Source organism: Stigmatopora argus, chromosome 23 (assembly GCF_051989625.1).
Source record: "Stigmatopora argus isolate UIUO_Sarg chromosome 23, RoL_Sarg_1.0, whole genome shotgun sequence".
In the NCBI taxonomy this organism is placed as follows: domain Eukaryota; kingdom Metazoa; phylum Chordata; class Actinopteri; order Syngnathiformes; family Syngnathidae; genus Stigmatopora; species Stigmatopora argus.
In genome coordinates, this window is record NC_135409.1 from 1,426,432 (window position 1) to 1,439,512 (window position 13,081).

Consider the following 13,081-nt stretch of genomic DNA (forward strand, 5'->3'; position numbering starts at 1 on the left):
CTCTTTGCACATACTCCGACAGCTATTCCATCTTAAAAGAACCGCATTTCTTTTTTTTGTACTTTGGCTTGTTGAGTGGCCCAGTCGTTTCGCCATGATAAAGGCTTGGCAGCAGCTCCATCGAACCGTTAACTACAGACGCTACCCTACTTACGAACGAGTTAGGTTCCGAGCGATTGTTCATAAGTTGAATTTGTTTGTAAGTTGATTCAGTGCTATATTTTATATTATAATGTATGTTTAAGGCCTATATAAGAATATTGAAGGTTTATATAAGTGCATTTGTATGTTTAAAGCTTGTATAAGTAACACGCATTGGTTTGTACTGAATTTTTTTTTTAATAAAATGGAGAGAATATGTACAGTATTGTATAGAGAGAGAGAGATTTATGTATTAGAAACTGGCCGAAAGAAGCGATCTAACGACGATTGCACAGTTTTCTTCTTTTTTCATCATAAATGATGCGGTAGCACTGTATGGCATCATTCAATTGATTTGCAAACTTTGTGCAACGTTCAATATTTGGGTCCTGCTGCTCGATCTTTCAGTTTATAAATGGTACTGACGGTGGAACGATTCAAGTTGTATGCCCGTGAAACGCTCACCACTCTCACGCGCATTAAGCTTCGTTATTATTGCCACTTGTTTCAAATGAAATGGCTTGCCTCTTCCTTGCAACTCCCTCAATAGAAGCCTTTCACTTTTTATCAACCATATTCAATAATGGATGCACGAGATAATTAATGATACAAATGAAAAAGGCTCTTTGCGCACTGGAGATACGTTCACGCACTTCCGCATTGCAACGAAGAAGGTAGATGCTGGGTGAGCTGAGCCCTCACAGCGCCAGGCGTATTAGCGGCGGAAAGAAGCACTACTCGGAAAAAAATACAAAATCGAACTTACGAACATTTTTCGACATAAACACAATTTGCAGACATGTTCGTATGTACCGTTGTTCGTGAGTCGTATGTTCGTAAGTAGGGGAGGGTCTGTGTATGCTAACCTGCAAAACGCAGGCATAACGATTTGGACTTCGGTGCTTCCCACGGAGAGCCTTCACCCGGACACCTTACACACAGACCCTACCTGGGTTGCCGTCTGGCCATCTAAAATGGACCACCACGTGGTGGCCGGCAGGAGACCTCAGGCAGGAGTTTTGAACACCGCACGGTAATGACCAGTATATCGCTTTGTTTTTTTGGGGCGACACAGCGGCATGACTTTTCCCATGTCGCGAAGGAGGGCGACAGTCATGCTATGCCGTCCTCCCGGAGGAGGCGGCAAATGCTGCGACAAGGGGAGAGGAGGGAGGAGTCGCTGGACGCTCGAGCCCCCGAGTCGACTCCCCGCTCGCCAGCCCCACTCCCAGCCCCTTACTCACGTCACCAACTAGCCAACCATGCGTTCCCGTTCTGGCTAGCCCCCGAGTTATCCCCGTTCCAACGCCCCATCCCCGTGTTCCCGTTCCGGCTGGCCACCCAACCAAGTGTTCCCATTCTGGTACACCGTTCCCGTGTTCCCATTCCGGCGCCCCGTTCCCGTGTTCCCATTCCGGTACGCCGTTCCCGTGTTCCCCTTAAGGCTAGCAACCCAAGCGCTCCTGTTCCGGCGCCCCTTTCCCGTGTTACCCTTCCGGCGCCCCGTTCCCGTGTTCCCATTCCGGTACGCCGTTCCCGTGTTCCCCTTAAGGCTAGCAACCCAAGCGCTCCTGTTCCGGCGCCCCTTTCCCGTGTTACCCTTCCGGCTCGCCACCCGAATGTTCCAGTTCCGGTGCCCCGTTCCCCTGCTCCTGTTCCGGCGGTGCCCCGTTCCTGTGTTTCCGTTCCGGCACCCTGTTCCCATGTCCCCTTCCCAGCCCCCCGCTCTTGTGCGCCCAACATTGGCGAGGCCGGCGACTCTCAGGACGGGGCGGCCGGCGGCTTTCAGAACGGGGTGGCCAGCGGCTCTCAGTGCGAGGTGGCCGGCGGCTCTCAGGACGAGGCGGCCGGCGGCTCTCAGGACGGGGCGGCCTGTGGCTCTCAGGGTAAGGCGGCCGACGACCCTTCTCATGTTCTGTAATCCGTTCAGGGCAAGGCGCCTGGCCATCTCCTCACGGGCCGGTCCGGACGATTGCCATTGGGTCCAACTCTATGTTTCCACGCCACGACGTCACCAAAAACGTTACCAGTACTTCCTCCTCTCAGGCTTCAGTCTATTGTTATTCCCAAGGTGATAGACATTTGTAGAAAGGCCATAGTCACGGTCATTTAGATCAGGGGTGTCAAACTCAGTTTGGCTCGCGGGCCACATTCATTGTCAGGTCCGCGCTGAACATTCAATAAAGTCGAACACAAGTAAGCACACTAAGACAAATGGAGTGAAATTTTAACCCCTTCTGCAGTAGGGGGGGGGGGGGGGGCACGGAGAGAGAGGAACAGAGCGTTCAATCCTCCTGCGCTCTACTCGCGGTCTCCCAACCCCCACTTCCACATCGACGGGTTTTATTGAAACAAGATCACGTGTAAGAAAAATAGGCGGTGACGTGCACGCCTTAATACATAAGTGGTGTAGTGGAAAACTCCATAGGCGGTGTCTACTGTAAAATTCCATTTAGTTACAAAAGAAGCATGGTAGGTTGGCTTTGTTCTAAAGAGAATATATTTCACATTTCACATTCATGACAACTAGATCTCATGTGGGCCGGGCCAGTTTATTTTTGGCCATAAAATGCTTACTTAACGGTGCTAGACGTCGCATCCATTTTAAATAGGAGGGTCAAATGAACCTAAATGGCAGTTAATGAGTACATTTTGCATCCCTTCCTGTAAGTTTTGGATCATTTCCTATAGTTTGGGAAATTTTTGGGCTTCTTCCTGTGTTTTGTTCATTTTCTGTTGATTTTTTGGCCATTTCCAAGTTACTTCCTGTTGGTTTGGGGGCATTTTAAGGGTCCTTGTTATTTCAGCGGCTGCCATTGAGACCGCCATTTTGACTGCAGTGGGCGAAAGAACGAATATGCATGCGGATAAGAAATTGTGCAAAGTGATTAAAGATTACGGATTAAAGAATTCTAGCGGGGAATTAATTGTGCGACGACAGAATATCGCTGGCGCTTCGCCTATGCGAGGGTATAAACCCACTGGAGATCTAGAGCCGGGGGGTGGGAGCGAAAGAAAGAGTTAGCCGGGAATTTTAAAGGGTTGTTGTTCTCACAGGGGGGAAATTCCTTTGGTGCCCTCAACTTTTCACTGAGGCAACAGTCGGCTGACTGAAGCCCCAAAGAAAAAGATCGCTGTGCCTATTCTTGGAGAAACCTCTCCAGCTATATTGTCTGAGAACGTGAAACAGCAGATTGTAGTAAATAATGACAGTGGGTTTTGTAAGGAAACCACTAATGGAGGGGTTCTAAAATACCTCTAGGTGTTTTTCCAGACGGGCAAAGCTTTGCAACCTGCTGAGTCCATCAGTTGCTCCTAAGGGTTGGTAAAAAGATTGGTCCGGCGTTCTAAAAATGTTTACATACAGTGGGGCAAATATGTATTTAGTCAACCACCAATTGTGCAGGTTATCCTACTTGAAAATATTAGAGAGGCCTGTAATTGTCAACATGGGTAAACCTCAACCATGAGAGACAGAATTTGGAGAAAAAAAAAACAGTAAAACACATTGTTTGAATTTATTTGCAAACCATGGTAGAAAATAAGTATTTGGTCAATGGTTTTCACACACTGTTGCTGGTATTTTGGCCCATTCCTCCATGCACATCTCCTCTAGAGCAGTGATGTTTTGGGGCTGTCGTTGGGCAACACGGACTTTCAACTCACTCCACAGATTTTCTATGGGGTTGAGATCTGGAGACTGGCTAGGCCACTCCAGGACTAATGTTCCCTCTAATTTTTTGTTTGTCTGGGCAGAAAGAAAACCTCCCTGAGCACACAGAGTACCAGTGTGAGCAACATCATCATTGCTCGCTATGGGCACACACCAGTATCACACCTGCCGTAAGCAGGTGCATGTCTACTACACATAAATGATTTAGTAATAATAAAATGTAATGATTAATATCTATGAATGGGCGGCCCGGCGGATGAGTGGTTCTCGCGTCGGCCTCACAGCTCTGGGGTCCTGGGTTCAAATCCAGGTCGGTCCACCTGTGTTGAATTTATATATTCTCCCTGGGCCTGCGTGGGTTTTCTCTGAGTACTCCGCTTTCCTCCCACATCCCAAAAAGATGCATTGTAGGCTGATTGGACACTCTAAAATTGCCCCTAGGTATGGGTCTGAGTGTGTATGAATGTCTGTCTCCTTGTGCCCTGCGATTGGCTGGCCACCGATACAGGGTGTACCCCGCCCCTGGCCCAAAGTCATAAATTGTAGTGATTAAAGTGATAAATTGGATAAAGCGGTTCAGAAAATGAATGAAAAAATATCTATGAATAAAACATCTTCATAAATGCCATTAGAATATGCAAAAATCTGACTTAAATATTCCTTATTTTACACATCTGTCCTTCTCACTTCTCATTCTCGTTCAAATGACTTTTCTGCTGAACGTGTCACTTGAGAGTCCATTTTCCATTTATATGCAATATTTTTCCATGATTTTGCTTTGATTTATTTAATAATGGATAGCACATTAATAAAAAAAATATATTCATGTTAATGAACATATATGTAAGATTGTAGCCGAGGGCTAATTTCCATTTATAGTCCATTGTGTAGGTTGAAGACGAACGATCACACATACGCACGCACACACGCACACAACCACTCACACAGCAGATTTAGACAGTTCTCACCTGATTTCGCCGCTTGTTCTTATGTTTGCACAGTAAAGTAAAAAGGAATGTATTAAGAAATATTAAAATGTAATTAAAAAAGATAGAAGGGCTGTAAAACACAAAAAACATAAGAGCGAACAGACCTACTGCCACTGGCTGCCGCATGAACGGCGCCATCATGAGGAAAGAGGGAAAAAAGTTTGGATTTTATTTTGTGCGCGCCATATTCTGTGCTGCGCAGAGAAGACGAGAGTAGTGCGCAATTGCGCACGCGCGCAACTTAGAGGAAACATTGTCCAGGACCTTGAAATGCTTCTTACGAAGCCACTCCTTTGTTGCCCTGGCTGTGTGTTTGGGATCATTGTCATGCTGAAAGACCCAGCCACGTCTCATCTTCAATGTCCTTGCTGATGGAAGGAGATTTTCACTCAAAATCTCTCAATACATGGCCCCATTCATTCTGTCCTTTACACAGATCAGTCGTCCTGGTCCCTTTGCAGAAAAACAGCCCCAAAGCATGATGCTTCCACCCCATGCCTCACAGTGGGTATGTTGTTCTTCGGATGCAATTCAGTATTCTTTCTCCTCCAAACACGAGAACCTGTGTTTCTACCAAAAAGTTCTATTTTGGTTTCATCTGACCATAACACGTTCTCCCAGTCCTCTTCTGGATCATCCAAATGCTCTCTAGCGAACCGCAGATGGGCCTGGATGTGTACTGGCTGCAGCAGGTGGACATGTCTGGCAGTGCAGTTAGCGGCGCATTGTGTTACTGATAGTAGCCTTTGTTACTGTGGTCCCAGCTCTCTGCAGGTCATTCACTAGGTCCCCCCGTGTGGTTCTTGGATTTTTGCTCACCGTTCTTGTTATCATTTTCGACGCCACAGGGTGAGATCTTGCATGGAGCCCCAGATCGAGGGAGATTATCAGTGGTCTTGTATGTCTTCCATTTTCTAATAATTGCTACCACAGTTGATTTCGTTACACCAAGCTTTATACTTATTGCAGATTCAGTCTTCCCAGCCTGGTGCAGGTCTACAATTTTGTCTCTGGTGTCCTTCGACACTTTGGAGTTTGGAGTGTGAGAGACTGAGGTTGTGGACAGGTGTCTTTTATACCCATAATGAGTTAAAACAGATGCTATTAATACAGGTAATGAGTGGAGACCTCATTAGACCTCGTTAGAAGAAGTTAGACCTCTTTGACAGCCAGAAATCTTGCTTGTCTGTAGGTGACCAAATACTTATTTTCCACTCTAATTTGGAAATAAATTCTTTAAAATTTGTTTCTTTTCCACATTCTGTCTCTCATGGTTGAGGATTTTCCCATGTTGAGAATTACAGGCCTCTCTAATCTTTTCAAGTCGGAGAACTTGCACAATTGGTGGTTGACTAGATACTTATTTGCACCACTGTATTTGTTCTTGTTTTTCAGGTCCACTCTCAACATGTAACCGATTCCCAAGGCATCGACGACAGCATGCTTTGCCTCAGCAGGACCATGGCCTTGTGTTTCTATTGTCTTTTACTCGTGGTTCGCAAGCCGGCCTCAGCTGACAAAGAGGGGGTTTGGGGAACAACACCTTCCGGGGAAAAAACACGGCCTGGAAAGTTTAGTTCCTACTGGTGGACCCCAAGTCTGCCCAAGCTCACGTCCCTTCCTTCACTACCGATCCATCTGCCTTTATATCCCGCTGGGGACAAGGATGAGTCTGCAGTGTTAAACGTAAGCAACCAAGGGCCGTCAGAGCCAATTGATCAATCTGTGTCTGGCGATGGAAATTTATCTGAAAAGTCCGCACTTCCCACCGGTTCCACGCTGGAGCTGCTAAGCAGCATGACCAAGTTAAGCACGGAAAGTCTTGGTATAGGAACATCGAATTCTCCGCACAGCAGAAGCGACAATGGCACTCTCGTTCCAACCTCTGACACACATATCAGACATACTCAAAGTCCCACCAGCTCAAGCACCCTGGAACAAACCGGATACCTACCATGGGGCACAACACTGGCATTAACAGTCCATCAACTCCCAAAAGGCGACGAAATATTTTTACAAGAGATCCCCATGACAATGTCGCCAGAAATCTCATTTCCTACGGAGAAGACAAGAGCAAACCCGGGAATGAGCATCACAATGGCAACAACCTTGCAGCCCTCTGAGGTCACTTCAGTGAAAGCACAAGCCCCAGCAAAAGGTCACCTGAGTGACAATACAAGTTTGGAGGTGATTACAACCACTGCCGCCAGCAGAAAAGTTACAAGCCCGATATCAAGAGGTAAGCAAGGTTAGACAAATCTATAGTGGCAAGGTTGATTGAATGGAAGTGACCAATCCTTCATGGACATGTGCTCAAAAGTCACCTGTCAGAAGGTCGGCCCATCAATAAGTGTTCCTGACATGTCAAAGATCTTTTTGAAAATCTGCCAAGAACTATTAGACCCGACTCAATTGAAGTGAAGCAATAATTTCAGAAGTTCAAAAGAACATCTTCATATTCAAAAAAATAAAATCTTTAAAATCTCCAGAGCATTTTTTTTATTTAAAAAATCTCAAGGGACACCACCATCTGAAAATCTTTTAATTTAAAACTCTGTCGCCTATATTAACAATAGTCATCCTCACCACAGTTTTATCAGTAAGAATCATATAAACCTCCAAAATTATTCCAAATTCTAATTTTTCATACTGACCTAATGTCACCAAAAGTTGATGTTTGCGGACCCTGAACAACTTTCGGTTCGAATGATGTAATGTAATATTTTTAATCACATAATTTTAAGACTTTTCTCGAAATATTACGTAAATCTAATATCACGCAAAAAATGTTCTCACACAGATGTTACTTTGCCAAAAGTCGATGCCCTAGAAACCAAACAACTTCCGGTTCATGTTAGAGAAAAATAAGCAACGAAATGATTGTTTCACAATTCAAATCTTGTAATAGTATAATCTATAATGTAACATTCATCATATTTTGATTTTAACATGGTAATAGTTCAATTTAAATCTCGTTATATTTATATTAATTTTTCTCTCTGAATATTACATTGTATAACTTCTTGCAATTTCCCGCGGCACACCTGACCATTGCTCATGGCACACCAGTGTGCCGTGCGCGGCTCAGTGGTCGGGAAACACTGCTGCAGAGGACATAGTTAATTTTGGTGCATTTATACAACATGCTCTCATAGAGGTTCTAAAAAGGCCAAGACAAAATGGGTATCTTTATAGAAAATCTATCTCTGTGGCCCATCCCCCACCTTGATGCTTAATAATCAGGATCAGTACCTACTCCAGATATAGACACATCCATCATGTCAGGTCAGAGGTTAGTCCAGAATCTGATCAGTCGATTAATTCAAGCCTGCGGGAGAAGGGGAGTTTGGGCTCCGTGGACACTACTAATTTCCTGCTAACGACCGGAAAGTAGACCAGGGCACTTTGGGTCCTGCCGTTCACAAGCGATTTGTAATCTGATTTCACCAAAATAATGTTAGTATGTGTGTTATGTTGTGCTATCAGAACATGCATTGATTCCTACAGTACACTGTCAAAGTGATGGCAAACTGCAGGATTGCTCCATGTTTCCACTCGAATACAATAAAGCAGAGGGAAGGGGAGGGGAACCAGTGTATCAGTATTCCGAGCGCACACTCAGCGTAAGCGTCCACAGCTTGCGGCTCCAGCCACTGTTCACCAACGCAGGAACATGTGCCTCACATTCTGCCCCACTGCCTTTTGGCAGTTTTACACAAATCCTGCCAAGCACTCCGCTGAACCCAGTATAATGCTTTCACCAAGATAAGAAACTCCTTGCAGGGAAATCCATCATAAAGTATAAAACAACATAGGAGGATGCTAATAATATACACAGGAAAGCATTTTGAATTTAATTGAATGCTTTTATTGTCATTATACAAGTATAATGAGATTTAAAGCTTTCACCAAGTAGTGAATTGAATTGAATGCTTTTTATTGTCATTATACAAGTATAATGAGATTTAAAGCTTTCACCACTTAGTGCACAAACAGCAACAGACAGACAAATAAATAATCAATAAATAAGAAATTAATATATAAGTACCGTAATTACTCGAATATAACACGCAGGTTTTTGCTATATAATTAATTCCAATAGTTGGGGGTGCGTGTTATAATCAAGAACTAAAATAAATTACAAATTTTCGATCGAAAAAAGCATTGTCAAACTCACTTTGACGCACGGATTTTACGTCATCTCGTACAGCCGACGCACGGATTTTACGTCATCTCGTAAAGCCAATCGGATGATGTGTTGTGGGAGGAAGAGGAAGTTGACGCATACCGGCTGTAGCCAATCCATTGATTCCTTTCGTTTCCTGTATTTAAGTAGCAACGCGTCATCACACGTCGCCGGATCGTTCACTATCGTTGACTATCATTGACTGTTGTTAGCGGTTGCTAGCGGTCGCTAGCTGTCGTTATTCTGTTGCCTCTGTCCGTATGCGCGCCGCATGCGGCCACGTTTGTTTCCACGCCTTGGTTGATTCATTAAAGGACTCCGTATCACGCTGAATGCCTCGTCCTCTCCTGCTTCCTGTATTTGGGTCTACCTACATCCACGGTCGCGTCGCACAACGCGGCGCGACCGTAACAGATGCCCTCGATCACGCTGCGACGACCCAGCGACGCGGCGCGATCATAACAAGAGGACAGACAAAGAGAGAGAGGAACTCTTCATTTGAAGGATTCTAATGAATAAATTTGTTTGAACAAAACAATCGTGAAACGAAGAAAAAAAGGTAAGATTTCTAATAATAATAATAATCGGACATAGGCCCTGTCGTCATTATCACGACACAAAAAGCCTACTTGTCATCACACGCAGAAACTGCGTGTGACGAAATTGATGGTGCTTCTCCATAAGCTACGTTTAATCGGCAAAAGACCTAATAAGTGTATGTTACGGACTTGTAATTTGTCATTCCGCTGTTGAGGATACAGGTCGCTTACCTCGCGCTTACCTTTCACTGTCTTCCACTTACCTTTCCTCAGTCAGCTAGTAGGAGGCAGATCACCAACCAAACATCTGTTCATATACCGCAGAGGGGAATGTGTGTTATGTTAGCGCGAGTTTAGATTCCTGATGGATGTGGGGAAAAAACTGTCCTTAAGCCTATTTGTCCGTGCTTTGTGGGACCTATAGCGTCTGCCAGAGGGCAGCAGCTGGAACAGATTGTGATTTTCGTCAGCGGGAAATTTTAGGTGCGCACTATATTCGAGTACTGCGTTTTTCCAGATTTTTTTGGCCCAAAATGACCTGCGTGTTATTTTCGAGTGCGCGTTATATTCGAGTAATTACGGTAGTCCAAGTGAGGTCAGCAAAGTGAAGCGGGCTTGTTCCATCTGAAGTCCAGGATGAGTCCCACGGTTCTGGAGACGTTCAGTGCCTCGTTGCACCACTCGCTGAGTCTGGATGCAACAACAAACAAGCAAACACATAGAAAATCAATATATAGTAAGGATAAATAAATAATCACTAAATAGTAATGATAAAAATAATCACGAAATAGTAATAGATAAATAAGTGGTCAACAGAAGTATACTGATACACTGATACAGCGTAAGCGTAGGTCAGCATGCTCTCTATGGCAGACCGGTAGAAGGTCACCAGAAAGTTGGTGGTAGCTGTTTGCCACGCCTCCACCCTCACGTTTGCTATCGATGGAGTGTTTGCTGTTGTATTGCCTTCAAAATATTCCCAAAATGATGCACACAAATGTCCTCACAATAGGATAATGCACAACCACTTGCCAACGAGAAGTAGTCTTGAATGAGCGATCGCGGAAGCTAACAGGCTAAGGAAGGAAAAACAGGAAACAGCTCAGCCTACCCACGTATTGATTGTGGGTAATTAAGTTTTATTCTGAGAAAGGGTGCCATTGGCTATCGGTGTTGTGTGCACGAGTATACTTCATTCCCAGAGGATTGTCGGCTGCTCTCTGCCCTCACTGGAAGACATTGCCAGCCCTCGTTACCTCAGCAGAGCCAAGAACATCATAGGGGACCCTTACCACCCTGGTCACAATCTGTTCCAGCTGCTGCCCTCTGGCAGACGCTATAGGTCCCACAAAGCACGGACAAATAGGCTTAAGGACAGTTTTTTCCCCACATCCATCAGAAATCTAAACTTGCGGTAACATAACACACATTCCCTTCTGCGGTAATATGAAAAGATGTTTGGGTGGTGATCTGCCTCCTACTAGCTGACTGAAGTAAGGTAAGTGAAAGACAGTGAGAGGTAAGCGAGAGGTAAGCGACCTGTATCTACAACAGCAGAATGCCAAATTACAAGTCCGTAACTTACACTTATTTAGGTCTTTTGCCGAGTAAACGTAGCTTATGGAGAAGCACCATCAATTTCGTCACACGCAGTTTCTGCGTGTGATGACAAGTAGGCTTTTTTGTGTTGTGAATGACGACAGGGCCTATGTCCGATTATTATTATTATTATTATTAACCAGAAAGCCCTCTTTTTGCCCGCGCATGCGTGTTGTGCGTTTTCTGGTCCATGTGTAGGAGAAACTCGTGTGAAGAAACCGTTCAGTGCTCGTAGATATGTTATACACGAGAGATGCGGCAAAAAAGACAGTGCGCTACAATGATAAACAGCCTCTCATGTCATGGCCACCTGGATTTCTCGCATCTCGAAATGTTTCTCGTATCTAGAGCTAATTATTTGCTCGAAATTTTCCTCGTATCTCGAGCATCTCGTAGGTAGAGCTGCTCGTAGAGGTACCACTGTACAGGATGACTTCTCTGGTTTTGGAGACGTTTAGCGCCAAGTTTTTGAGAGCACACCACTTGCTGAGTCTAAGGACCTAATCTCTGTAGGCCTTCTCATTCTTCCCTGTGATCATCCCCACCACCATTGTATCGTCCGCAAATTTCACAAGGATGTTCTCAGGGTGCGTGGATCTGCAGTTGTGTGTGTAGAGCAAGTAGAGTAGTGGACTCAACACAAAGCCTTGGCGCGAGCCAGTGCTGAGTGTTCGGGCAGATGAGAGGTGGCGACCCAGCTTCACATGGTAGGTTGACCGGAAAGTCTTTAAGACAGGAGCATGTGGAAGGTGGGAGCTCCAGATTGGCCAACTTCGGTATAAGAATGCCCGGTCTGATGGTGTTAAAGGCTGAGCTGTAGTCGATGAAGATCATTCTGACATAGCTCCCTCTTTTATCAAGATGGCTCAGTGCGGTGTGGAGAGCGGTGGTTATTCCAACTTCGGTGGATCTCTTCAGCCAATATGCAAACTGATGCGGGTCGTGGATGAGGGGAAGACAGGCTTTTATTTTTTTCTGAACCAATTTTTCAAAGCACTTAGTGATTATTGGTATGAGAGCTACTGGCCATCCTGGAGTTGACTGCAAGGAGCACATGTCTCACAGGCTTTGCTTTTAAAATGGAGTCTTTTCAATATGACCCGATTGTGTAGGCGTCCTTACGGCATTGGTCAATAGTTTACGGATGCTGAAGGATATGTTGGCATTTTAACAACCATAAAACATTTTTTATCCATTTAGAAGGACTACATATGGATTTTAAAATCTCGACCAGGGGTGTCAAAGGTGCCGCCTGCAGCCCGCTAGCAGGCCCGATCCCGTCCACGGGGTTGTTCTGCCTGACAGGCACTTTATAGCTCATTCATAGTATCATCTCATTGTCTGAACCGCTTTATTCTCATTAAGGTTGCGGGGCGGGGGGGGGGTTCTGGAGCCAATCCCAGCTGTCTCCGGGCCAGAGGCGGGGGACACCCAGAATCGGTGGCCAACCGATCGCAGGGCACAAGAAGACGGACAACCATATGCACACTCACACCCATACCTAGGGGGCAATTTAGAGTGTCCAATCAGCCTATCATCCATGTTTTTGGAAAGTGGGAGGAAACCAGAGTACCCGGACGAAACCCACACAGGAGAACATGCAAACTCCACACAGTTGGAACGACCTGGACTTGAACCCAGGACCCCAGAGCTGTGAGGCCGACGCGCTAACCACTCCCTCCACCGCCCTCATTCATAGTGTACGTACATAATTAAATACTTTCATTTTTTTTGCAAAACTAGACGATTGTTAGTTGTGTGATTAAGTGCGTGCATTACTGCAATTTGCTCCAATTCCAATCCGCAATCCCATTGGTTCATTCGCTCCCTGCCATCAAAACAGCGCCTTCAATGGCAGCCTTTGAGTTAATAAGGAACCTTAAAATGCCACAAAACCCAAAGGAAGTAACTTGGAAATGCTCAAAAACAGGCATTAACCGACGAATGAATAAGA

At 45.2% G+C, this 13,081-nt stretch overlaps 1 protein-coding gene across 7 annotated transcripts in view; it reads left to right on the forward strand.

The window, feature by feature from the left end:
* The window catches only part of LOC144068938 (proline-rich transmembrane protein 4-like), a 40,726-nt gene that overhangs the window by 13,972 nt on the left and 13,673 nt on the right, over nucleotides 1-13,081 (forward strand). For 4 of the 7 annotated variants that reach the window (XM_077593905.1, XM_077593899.1, XM_077593901.1 and 1 more), the window contains 2 exons: nucleotides 2,072-2,212; nucleotides 6,199-7,042. In XM_077593905.1, coding sequence (XP_077450031.1) covers nucleotides 6,244-7,042 — 799 coding nt within the window. In that variant the 5' untranslated portion in view covers nucleotides 2,072-2,212; nucleotides 6,199-6,243. The remainder of the gene's footprint in view (nucleotides 1-2,071; nucleotides 2,213-6,198; nucleotides 7,043-13,081) is intronic. The other 3 variants (XM_077593906.1, XM_077593902.1, XM_077593903.1) reach the window with 1 other exon arrangement.